This window comes from Carcharodon carcharias, chromosome 21, assembly GCF_017639515.1.
Source record: "Carcharodon carcharias isolate sCarCar2 chromosome 21, sCarCar2.pri, whole genome shotgun sequence".
In the NCBI taxonomy this organism is placed as follows: Eukaryota; Metazoa; Chordata; class Chondrichthyes; order Lamniformes; family Lamnidae; genus Carcharodon; species Carcharodon carcharias.
The window spans coordinates 83,592,772-83,604,853 of NC_054487.1; the positions used below are offsets into that span (position 1 = coordinate 83,592,772).

The 12,082-nt window shown below is 41.6% G+C and overlaps 1 protein-coding gene across 8 annotated transcripts in view; it reads right to left on the reverse strand.

Annotated features, from left to right (window-relative positions):
- Positions 1-12,082, reverse strand: part of ppfibp1b (PPFIA binding protein 1b) — a 149,765-nt gene that overhangs the window by 84,167 nt on the left and 53,516 nt on the right. For all 8 annotated transcript variants that reach the window (XM_041215891.1, XM_041215889.1, XM_041215888.1 and 5 more), the window contains 2 exons: positions 2,413-2,501; positions 273-478 (listed from right to left, as the gene is read on the reverse strand). In XM_041215891.1, coding sequence (XP_041071825.1) covers positions 273-478; positions 2,413-2,473 — 267 coding nt within the window. In that variant the 5' untranslated portion in view covers positions 2,474-2,501. The remainder of the gene's footprint in view (positions 1-272; positions 479-2,412; positions 2,502-12,082) is intronic.

Genomic DNA, 12,082 nt, shown 5'->3' on the forward strand with positions numbered 1-12,082 from the left:
GCTATTTGACAGCAAAACTGGGTTACTGCTTCAAAAACAAGTCCTTCCAACCAACAATGCACGATAAGGTGATTAATATTTTTCACTATCTGTCACGAGTGAATTGACATATTAAAAAAACCCACAGGGATGCACAACAAATGCAGGCTTTGCCTGCAATACCCATGTCCCAGGAACAAATTTAACCAAAAGCAGGGAAGACATTTTTATATTAAAAGAAGTGGGAAGAAACAAAATAAAACCAATGAAAGTATCTATTCCAAGCTGCTCACCAGGTGGCTCTGTAACCATTCACCCAGAAGTTCTGCAGTAGAATCTGGTATCTGACACCGCAGTCCATCCTTCTCCTCACTTTCCATCAACTCCAACAGTCCACGAAGATCTTCTACTAGGTGTAATACGCGCAGCCCACCAATATACGGGGAATTTGGTGACTGGCAGTCAAACAGGCCATTTGTGTAGTCTAAGGTCTTCGAACCTGGTCAAAAACGAATGGGAAGAAGTTAGCTCTGCATGAATATCTCTTAACAAGATGCCAACTCAAGTCTGGTTTCTGGGCTGGAAATTGGGCAGGGAGGGGGGTAATAACACATATGCATTACGTTCACTTTCAATACAAAAGCACTCGTTAAAGAGCAGAGGTGCCTAGAAATATCAGGTCACTGACCAGCTTTCACACAGGTTAACACACCAGAAGTAAAACCCTGAATGCCCAATGCTGTAACACTCAGCTCCCACAGCATGTACACGTGGTAGAAACTTTCTTCATACCACCAAACCCCGAGCACACCATCCAATATTTAATTATGTTGCCTCATTTGAACTGCAAAATAAATGCAGCCGGAATTCATTAGGAAGAAAATTCAAAACATTGTGGCAAAATGACAGATGTAACTAATCAAAGCTTACATCAAAAGACATAAAAGCAATACAGAGAAGAGAATAAATGAACAGATGCAATGTTATTCTGGGACTGAGTGTGGTGTGAGGGAAGTAACAATTTTCTGTAACATAGCATTTGTGAGGGAGGGATATCATTCTTGAAGAAACATAAAAGATGGTTGTCACTAGATGTTTGACACTTGGAGGCAGGACAAACTGAACTTGTATGGCTTTATTTTATATTGATGGGGGATAAAGGATTCCAGGTAAGGATTTATCGAAAACGATTTGACAAAGCATTAACCCGTCTGTTCTCTTAACATATGTCATCAGACAGGATCTCCATTTTAGAAACCTCTGCTTTTAATCAGAAGGATTTGAGGTTTGTTTACCTGGATTATCTCTCTGGCAAAGATTCCTGGCCAATAAATTCAACTTTAAAGATTTTCTAAAAGCGAATAGGAAAAGCAATGAAAAGATTTTATGACAGAATTACACTGGAAATGCTAAGTACTTCTGCTTCAGACTAAGTAACTTTAAGCACATTTTGCCTACCTGATAGAAATCCTCAATCATATCACCACTCCAACCTGATACTTGTGGCCAGGTTATAACTTAAATGAAACGTTCCCATTACTAAATCAGAACCTGGAGTTACCACTCACTCTCAATCATTGCCACGCCAACAAGCACATTAGTGTTAGGTCACCCCAAGGATGCAGAAAAATGTTGAGGCTGAGGAAAATTAAAACACATGAAAGAAGGGAAAAGGGGCAGAGAAAAAGGAAAACAAAGCAACATTCACATCCTGAGGATGTCCCAAAGCAATACACTTTCAAACTGCTGTCATTGTTGCGTAAACAAATGCAGCAGCCACTTAGCACACTGCAAAGTCCTATTGTTAACAAGATAAATGATCAATTAGGTCTGTTTTGGTGGAATTAGTTAAGCAACAAGCATTGACCAGGAAGCATGGTAACGTAGGAAAGATTACAGCTACATCACAAGCACTTTCTTTCAGCCATTCCTACTCCTCTCATCTCAGTGTTGTGCGAAGCTGGTGTTGTAGAATCAGAAGCTATGCTGAAGCTGGAGTGAAGCAGGCTGGCATCACCTTCTCCAGGGAAACTGTTCTGTACTTGCACTCAGTCCTGAAGTGATCTACTTTTACTCTGAAGCACAGTTCCTATGTAGAAGGTTGCTTTGCTCTAATCGGGCATGGGTAAAACGTTTACCTTATTTGACTAACGAGCTTTCTGTTGTCCCGTCTAGTTTTACTGTTACTTCCCTAGCATCTCAAAAACAATCTTAAACCTGGAACATGCCCATGGCTTCCAGCAATATTAACCACAAGGTGATTTTCATGTAAACATTCTGGTTCAACTTACTGAATGCAAATGTTTTCCCACAGATGTACCCTGGTAAAATATTTGCAGTAGTTACTGTAATCAAGGCAGAGGAATAATTCAGCGGGAAAATAAATAAAATGTATAAACTGAAATTAGTTAGTAATTCCTAGCAATATCTTACCTGCTATGATACCATCCATTTGTTCCAAGGCAGCAGCCAACATCTCACTGGCATCAGTCATCTTGTAAATCAGTCAGTCAATGTAACACCTGAAGCAAAATAAAATAAGCATGAAGCTACCGTACATCTAGAGTTATATTCTAGTGCAGGAAAAAGCAATAATAGTACAATACCAATCTCATTGTGAATTTTGTGAAATTTCCTTCCATTTACAACCATTCCTTGTACTACATCCCAGTATAAACTGCCACAAGAACACTGCAGCACATGTTTGAAGAGAATGGCCACCAAAGTAAACCACAACAGAACTTCATACTTGTGCACAAAAGCAAGGAAAAACCATGATATATGAATGAGCAAGAGAGACATGTAGTCAATAATGGAGTGAAAGATACATCTTAAAATCCAAACTTGACCCTGTGCTCCAGGTCTTATTTTCAGCTTTACAAAGATTTACAACTATTGATGCAGTTGTTCATGTAGCTGCACAAATTGCCACAGAGTGATGGCAGGTTTACACATGTTGACACAGGAGGAGTGGGCGCTTCAGGATTACATCATTTGGTTTAGCAGTTCAGTTATTACCCTTTAGTGCCCAGTCTACTCCATCTATGGGGACATGCTGTAGTGTGTGAGTTGAATGGGGGCGAGTAAGGAGAGGTATTGCCAAATGTGTTTTTAAGAGAAGAGGGTTCCAGGTATTGCCAGTAAGAAGTAGGCACCAATCAGTAATTGGCTTCTGTCCCACAACTGTTTTGTCTACCATGCCTGGGGTGACACTTCACAGTAGTACAAGGACACATGCATCTTTTGCTGTTGGGAACAAAGGTTATGCTTTCTCAGCACTGGTAGTTACCAAAATCAACAAGGTGAGCCTGCATATCTTCAGGAAATGAAGGAAGACAGCAACTCAAAATAAAACCTTGTTACTATACTGAAAATGAAATCAGAATGATTAAAATGCAAAACCAGCATGTTAACTGTTTTACAAACTCATTCTTAACATCTCCATCATGCTGACATCTAGTTTAAAACAGTCTTCAACATTTCTGAGAGTTAAAAGGAGTGAAACTGCCTTATTTGTTCCAGTGGATAGCTGATCTAATTTAAAAGAAGCTTGGCACACATGCACAAGCTTTGGAATTGCAAGCGACTTTTGTAAAAAAAAAAATCACTAGGAAGGTGAAGGATGATGAAAAATGCCTGTGTGGCTGCGTCAATGAACAATTCTAGGGCCATTTATACTGGCAAATGTACACATACATCATAACACACTAGTTCCATTCAGGTGGATCTTTATGCTTACACCAATCTGGCACTTGTGCTTCAGGAGGACTGATAACAGCAAATTGAGGGTGGTTTTCAGCTGACCATGGAATATTCTGTTTGATTTACAAAATGTACTCAGCGACAGGAAAATTACACATTTCCTTTCCACTTTTTGCAGCAATTGCTAATGTCTGGACCAGTTATTTCCAATGTTGACTTCTCTGCAAACTTGCCCCCTCCACCCATGAAATGACCATTAAAGCAAATATTTGTGAATCCACTATTAAGGGACTTTACAAATATTTCCTGGCATTTGCTTTAACTCTGAAGTATTGTTAGATGCTTTCCTGTGCAAGACAACTGAATTTATCTTCAGCTGTCTTCCACGAGCCTGGCAGCCTCCCAAATACTAGCACTGATTGCAGAGATTAACCCAGTTAAAAGGCAAAGTTTATTTAAGACAGCATCATAGTTGCAACACGCTGCATATATACATAATTTATTTTTAATACATCCCATAATGTTAGGGTTAGCATACATAACTTGCAAACCAGATCTATGACCCACAAGAAAGGGAAGAAGGCGGTATGCAACTTGCGGCTACATTTACAATGATTTAAATAAGGGTCTTTTTAGTCCCAGTACAACCTAAGTTGTTTCAAGTTTCAGCTTGGAGGACTTATACTACAAAACAGTATTTAAACACCCTGTATTAAATACAAGATCCCATTACTCTGTTCACTTCCCCTTGGCCTAATTACAGTTCAGCATAGCAGTATTTCTGATATTTATAGATAACATTACTCTTGTTCCTGCTCCCAGCAATGTTTACCCCCAGAAACTACAGCTCTCTAAACTTTGTTGAAACTACTTGCAGAATTTCAGCCCCTTGGTCAGCACTTTTCTCAGCCTGGCTCCACTGCTTCTAGACCCCACGAAAAACCCACATATTGATCAAATCTTCAAACTTTGTAACTACTGCCTTTCACTCCTCTTCAATGCTAAAAGTTGTAGCGTAGGTGCAGTCTAATGTTGCATATCAAGATTGAGCTTCCAACCACAATTTTTTTAAAAAGAAACATTAACTGATTTGAGTTTCTCAATCTTAGTCCAAAATGAAATACCACAGCCATCTAAAAAAAAATGTGTGGAGGTGGGGGGGGTGAGAAAGAAGAGAATAGTCTGACTCAGCCTTTTTTTTTAAACACTGAATGCACAGTACAATACAGAAAGACCATTCAGCCCAACAGGAATATGTCAGCATCCAGTTGAGCCTCTTTCCCACACCCTTCATCCCATCCTTTTATTTCTTTCTCCCTTGTCTTTATTTAGCTTCCTCTTGAATAGATTTGCCTCAATTACTCCTCCTAGTTGCAAGCTCCACCTTCTAACCCTCTTCAGGCAAAGGCATTGCTCTTGAATTCCCTGTTGGATTTATTCATGACAACTTTAAATTTGTGGCCACTAGTTCTGGTGTCCCTACAACCATCCTATCAAACCCTTTGATAATCTCCATTAGGTCATCCCTTAGCCAGATCTTCCCCAAAGTGCTATAGCCTGTTTAATCTACCTGATGTGTTAAGCTTTGGGAGAATTATACCCAACTTCTCTGCTTTTTAATTCTATCCCTCTGGAAATGAACCCCAGTGCTTTGTTTACTTTTTCAATAAATGCATTTGTAATAAAGTGCCAGGTCCCAGAACGTTTTCATAAGGATTTCTACATGACTTAAACAAGCTACAAACATGTATACCATTCTTTTGTCAAAGTAGCTTCAATTTAAAATAATTTATCATTGGGGTCACTCCACATGACTGAAAGTGCTTTTGTCAGCTACACGTGGCTTTCATTTGACTATCACAAGTGCCAACAACTCATTTACAGTACATCACAACCAAAACAGCAACAATCACTATTGGAAAGTAATGTCATTTAACATCCTATTCTGCATATTTAAATTAGGGCAGCGCTTAGTTTATGTTCTCAACAATAGGAGTAATCCAAAATCTTGTAAGTGCACCATTTGTACAGGTTGATAAAACTATGCAAATCTGATGCATTTTAAATTGCAGTGAACATAGAATTTAATGTATTGGGTTTTTTTTTTTAAAAGGTTACCACAACCCTCAGACTTATTCTAGTAGTCATTATCTAGGCAAAGCGCTGACACAACTTTACTGGTTCATCACACTAGCAAGGTGCAAGTTTGTAATTCTAGAATGGGGAAAGGTCGCTGTCTAAGACCCTTCTGCCACAGTACACCGAAGGGATGGGAAAGGTGTAGACCCCTCGGACTGTACAGCTCACAATGAATGTCTGCATTGAATATTAATTGTATTGAAGCACCTCAGAGTGCAACATGATGTACGTTGATAGTGCAATGGTATTGGAGTTGTCTGTAAAGGTCATATTGAAATGATTGTAATATTCATTGATTGTATTGAAGCACCTCATGATCCATGCATAAAAGTTGAATCTGGTTGCACTTTTTGTGATGGCCATTTAGAAATGTTTTGTAATGTTCTTTCAGATATTTTATGACAAAAGTATATTTTTTCAAAAAAAATTCCAGAAACAAAATTGCTGAGAGGACCCTGGGCACTTAACTGCAGAGGGTGGTGCACCAACAATGATGGACTTTTTCAACCTGATCAATGTGTACAAATAAATCTTTTACATCCCATCCTTCCTCAAAATGTGCACTTGACTAATATTACCATATAATGTAATTTTGATTTATACAGAACATGACAGTAATCTTTGAATTGGAAAAGCTTCATTCAGGATATCTTTTATTAAAACATAAAACGCAGTTTTCAAACTGATGAGAATGGTACAGGTTACTTAATACCACCAAGTGCTTGGGGCATTTGATCAATGACTCCAGTACAGAGGGGTTTGACAAGAACATTAGATGAGAGGGAGAGAGGCTTAGGCCGTTCTCATCTTCCAGGACGATTTTGGAACAGAAGGCAATTTTGGCAAAATTGAAACTTGAGATAGGAGAGGTCAGAGCAGATAGTGAGGTCAAAGGTGTGGCCATGAGCAAGACTGAGGAGCTAATGTGGAGGGAAGAGTTTGAACAGAGCAAGCGTGCAGAGATAGAGCAGAAGGAACACGGAAAGGTTAGGTGGAGGTTGAACTTGCTTATTCCAAACTCAAGATGCATCTCTGATGCCTACACGCTAACGTAATTGGGTCCACCTAATGCTGCTTACTGACAAAAATCAGCTACTCTCTCCCTCTCCGACCCCCCAACCGTATCTGGCCCTTTTCTGAGCTTCATAGAATCAGAAAGTTTACAGCACAGAAAGAGACCACGTGGCCCATCATGCCAGCCAAAAAGTGAGCCACCAGCCGAATCCTACTTTCTGGCATTTGGTCCATAGCCCTGCAAGTTACAGCACTTCAGGTGTATACCAAGGCACCTTTTAAATGAGTTGAGGGTTTCTGCCTCTAATACACTTTTCAGGCAGTGAGTCCCAGATGTTTACAAGCCTCTGGGTGAAAAAAAGTTTCATCATCCCTCTAATCTTTCTACCAATCACCAAGTCTATGCCCCTTAGTCACTGACCTCTCTGCTAAGATAAATAGACCCTTCCCATCTGCTCTATCCAGGCTCCTCACAATTTTGTACATCTCAAGCAAGTCTCCCCTCAGGCCCCTATGTTCCAGCCTATCCTCTCTTCCCTCATAACTGCAATTTTCCAGTCCTGGCAACATCCTCATAAACCTCCGCTGCACCTTCTCTAGTGCAACTGCATCCTTTTTATAGTGAGGTCACCAGAACTGCACACAGTCTTCAAGTTGTGGCCTGACTAATGTTTTACATAGCTCCAGCGTAACCTTCCTGCGCTTATATTCTATTACTCAGCTAATAAACAAAAGAATTCCATATGCCTTCTTGACCACCTTACTGGCCTGCCCTGCTGCCTTCAGGGATCTATGGACATTCACTCCAAGGTTCCTCACTTCCTTTACACCTCCTATCATTCCAGCTGGTGTGTATTCCTTGGCCTTGTCTGACCTCCCCCAAAGGCATCACCTCACTTTTCTTGATTGAATTTTTTAAAACCAGTCTGCCATGTGGGACCTTGCCAAAGGCCTTGCTAAAATCCAAGTGGACTACATCAACTGCACTACACTCAATCCTCCCTGTTACTTCCTAAAAAAATTCAAATTAGTCAGACCTTCCTTTAACAAATACATGCTAACTGTCCTTGATTAACCCATGCTTTCTAAGTGACAGTTCATAGTTTCTCAGAATTGATTCCAATAATTTGCCCACCATCAAGGTCAGGCTGACCAGCCTGTAATTAATTGGTCTATCCCTCGCTCTCTTTTAGGTACATTAACAGTCCTCCAATCTTTCTGCACTGGCACCACCCCTGTACCTAGTGAGGATTGGAAAATCATGGTCAGACCCTCTGCTATTTAAAAAAAAAAATTAATTTACAGGACATGGGCGCTGCTGGCTGGGCCAGCATTTATTACCCATCCCTAATTGCCCTCGAGAAGCTGGCGGCGAGTTGCCTTCTTGAACCACAGCAGTCCCTGTGGTGTAGGTACACCCACAGTGCTGTAAGGGAGGGAGTTCCAGAATTTTAACCTAGGGACAGTGAAGGAGCACTGGTAGATTTAAAAATCAGGATGCTGAGTGGCTTCCAGGTGGTAGTATTTGCATGTGTATGCTGCCCATGTCCTTCTAGATGGTAGCCATCGTGGGTTTGGAAGGTGCTGCCTAAGGAGCCTTGGTGAGTTTCTGCAGTGGATCTTATAGATAGCACACACTGATGCCACTGTGCAGTGGTGGAGGGAGTGCACTTTTGTGGAAGGGTGCTAATCAAGCAGGTTGCTTTGTCCTGGATGATGGTCAGGCTTCTTCAGTGTTGGAGCTGCACTTATCCAGGCAAGTGGAAAGTATTTCATCAGGTTCCTGACTTGTGCCTTGTAGGTAGGTGAACAGGTTCTGGGGAGTCAGGAGACGAGTAACTTGCTGTAGAATTCCCAGCCTCTGACCTGCTCTTGAAGCCACAGTACTTATATGGCTAGCCCAGTTCAGTTTCTAGTCAAATGGTAACCCCAGGATGTTAATGTGGGGGATTCTGCGATGGTAACGCCATTGAATGTCAAGGGGCAATGGCTAGATTCTCTCTTGTTGAAGGTGGTCACTGCCTGGTGCTTGTGTGATATAAATATTACTTGCATTTGTCAGCCCAAGCCTGGATATTGTCCAGGTCTTGCTGCATTTGGACATGGACTGTTTCAGTATCTGAGGAATGGTAATCATCAGTGAACCTCCCCACTTCTGTCCTTACGATGGAAGGAAGGTCATTGATGAAGCAGCTGAAGATGGTTGCACCAAGGACACTACCCCGAGGAACTCCTGCTGTGATGTCCTGGAACTTAGATTACTGACTTCCAACAACCACGGCCATCTTCCTTTGTGCTAGGTATGACTCCAGCCAGCAGAGATTGCTCAACATTCCTCTCTCCCCACACCCCCAAAAACCAATTCCCATTGACTAGTTCTGCTAGGGCTTCTTGATGCCACTTAGTCAAATGCCACCTTGATGTCAAGGGCAGTCACTCCCACCTCACCTTGGCAGTTCAGTTCTTTTGTCCATGTTTGAACTAAGGCTGTAATGAGGTCTGAGGGACCCTGGTAGAGCCCAAACTGAGCAGTGAGGCCATTGCTAAGCAAGTGCCGCTTGATAGTGCTGATGACCACCCCTTCCATCACTTTACTGATTTCCTCCCTGGATTCTTTTAACAGCCTGGGGTGCACTTTATCCAGCCCTGGTAATTTATCCACTTTCAAGGATGCTAATTCTTATTACTTCCTCTCTACCTATGCTTATCATACCCAATACTTCTTGTTTACATCATGTGCCCCACTCTTTTGTGAGGACAGATGCAAAGTATTCATTCAGAATCATACCTACATCCTTCGCTTCCGTACGTAAGTTACCTTTTTGGGCCGTACTCTTTCCTTCGTTATCCTCTTACTCAATGTACTGATGAAACATTTGGGTTCTCCTTGATTGGGCTTGCCAATGTTCTTTCATGCCCTCTTTGCTTTCCGATTTCAACCCTCCACTTTCTATGCTCCTCTCAGCTTTCTGTAGTATCGAGTTCTCGGTGTCTTACCCTGTAAACTCTGACAGCCAGAGGGCTCTAGATTTGGCTGTCCCACCCTTTCTCGTTGTGGGAACACGTTTTCTCTGAACCCCTTGAATCTCCTCTTTCAAAGCCTCCCACTGTTCGGATACTGATTTGACTTCAAGTAGCTGTTTCCAGTCCACTTTTGCTAAATCACTCCTCAGCTTAGTAAAATTGGCTTTGTCCCAATGTAGAACTTTAGCTCCTGCTCTTTGTCTTTTTCCATAATTGTGTTAAAACTAACCTAATTGCGATCACTACCCACCAAAATACTCTCCCACTGTCACTCCTTTCGCCTGCCCAGCTTCATTTCCTAAAATGAAGTCTAGGACAGCACCCTCTTGTTGGACTTACTACATACTGGCCAAAAATGCACCTTAAAAATTATGCTCCCTCCATTCCTTTCACACTAAAACTATCCCAGTTAATACTGGGGTAGTTAAAATCTCCCATTATTACTGCCCTACTGTTTTTGCACTTCTCAGAGATATGCCTATATATTTACTCTATCCCTTTGTCTGGGGATCTATAGTACACTCCCGGTAGCGCGACTGCCTTTTTTTGTTCCCAAGCTCAATCCATATGACCTCAATTGATAATCCTTCTAAAATGTCATTCTTCCTCACAGCTGTAATTGCTTCTCTAACCAATTGCCACCCCCTTTTTATGCCCCTCTCCAGCTCATCTGAAAACACTAACCAGGAATGTTGAGCTGCCATTCCTATCCCTCTTTAAGCCATGTTTCTGTAATAGCTATGATGTCACACTTTCATGTTTCTATGAGCCCTCAGCTCATTCTCTTTATTTGCATTGAAGTATATCCCCTTGAGCACTGCCAAACTCTCTCCTTTATTTTCTATCTTTTGTCTCCTCTGCCTTCCAGACAGTCACTGATTTTCTGCCTTCCATCATCATTTGATTTGTCTCCAGATGAATCTGCCCTCAGGTTCCCAGCCCCCCTGCCAAATTAGTTTAAACCCTCCCCAAAAGCACCAGCAAACTTCCCAGCAAGGATACTGGTTCCAACCCCATTGAGGTGCAAACCGTCCAGCTTGTACAGGTCCCACCTCCCCCAAATCCAGTCCCAATGCCTAGGGATCAGAATCCCTCCCTCCTACACCATCTCCCCAGCCACACATTCATCAACTCTAACCGCCTAATTTTATGCTAACATGTGACACTGGTAGTTATCTCCAGATTACAGCCTCAGAGATCCTGTTTCCTAAAATCTGCTTTCAGGACATCATCCCTCTTTCTACCTGTGTGAACCACAACCTCTGGCTGTTCACCCTCCCCCTCAAGAATGCCCTGCAGCCACTCTGATATCCTTGACCCTGGCAGCAGGGAGGAAACATACCATCCTGGAGTCACACCTACAGCCACAGAAATGCCCGTCTGTCTCAGACATCTCTGTGGCTTTTCAGCTCTGATCAAATGACTAAAATGCTGACATTTACTTTTCTGGATGTCGCTTTTTAAGGGTTCTTTTCACTCTTGCAATTTCAAGCACCTCTTCATTTGCCTTATGGTCTGTAGACTGAATTTTTAGCATATGTCTGAGCATTCACATTTTAAAGGTCTCTATTTTCTTCCACAGATATTTACTTTTATTCTATTCTTTCATGGGATAAGAGGTGTCACTAAGTATTTGTTGCCCATCCCCAACTTGAATTGGCAAGCTTGCTAGGGTCATTTCAGAGGGCAATTAGGAGTCAAACCTTGGTTCTGGAGCCACATGTAGACCAGCCCAGCTAAGGATGGCAGGTTTCTTTCCCTCAAGGATATTAGTGAACTAGGTGAGTTTTTAATGACAGTCTGTCATTAAACGTTACAACGTCAATGTTACTATCATTAAACATTACGACCACCTACTCAGTGTCTTGGAATGCCCCATTATTCTTTTCTATGAAAATGTAGAATTTATTGACGAGTGCCGCTTATGCTTCCACACTGGATCATAAGCACTTCAAACCTGCAGAGATTGATCATGTAAAGAACATACGAGGGGTCATTGGTCAGAAACTGTTTCTCTCTCCAGAGGTGCTTTCCAACCTAGAGTACTTCCAACTTTTTCTGCTTTCATTTCAGGTTTCCAGCATCTGCAGAATTTTGTTTTCATATCCTTCCTAAAGTGGGGTACCCAAATCAAAACTATGCTCTAAATGAGGTCTGCCCAACACTAACTGCAGTGATATATCCTTGCTTTTATATGCCTTTTGTAATGAAATCCTGCATTTCA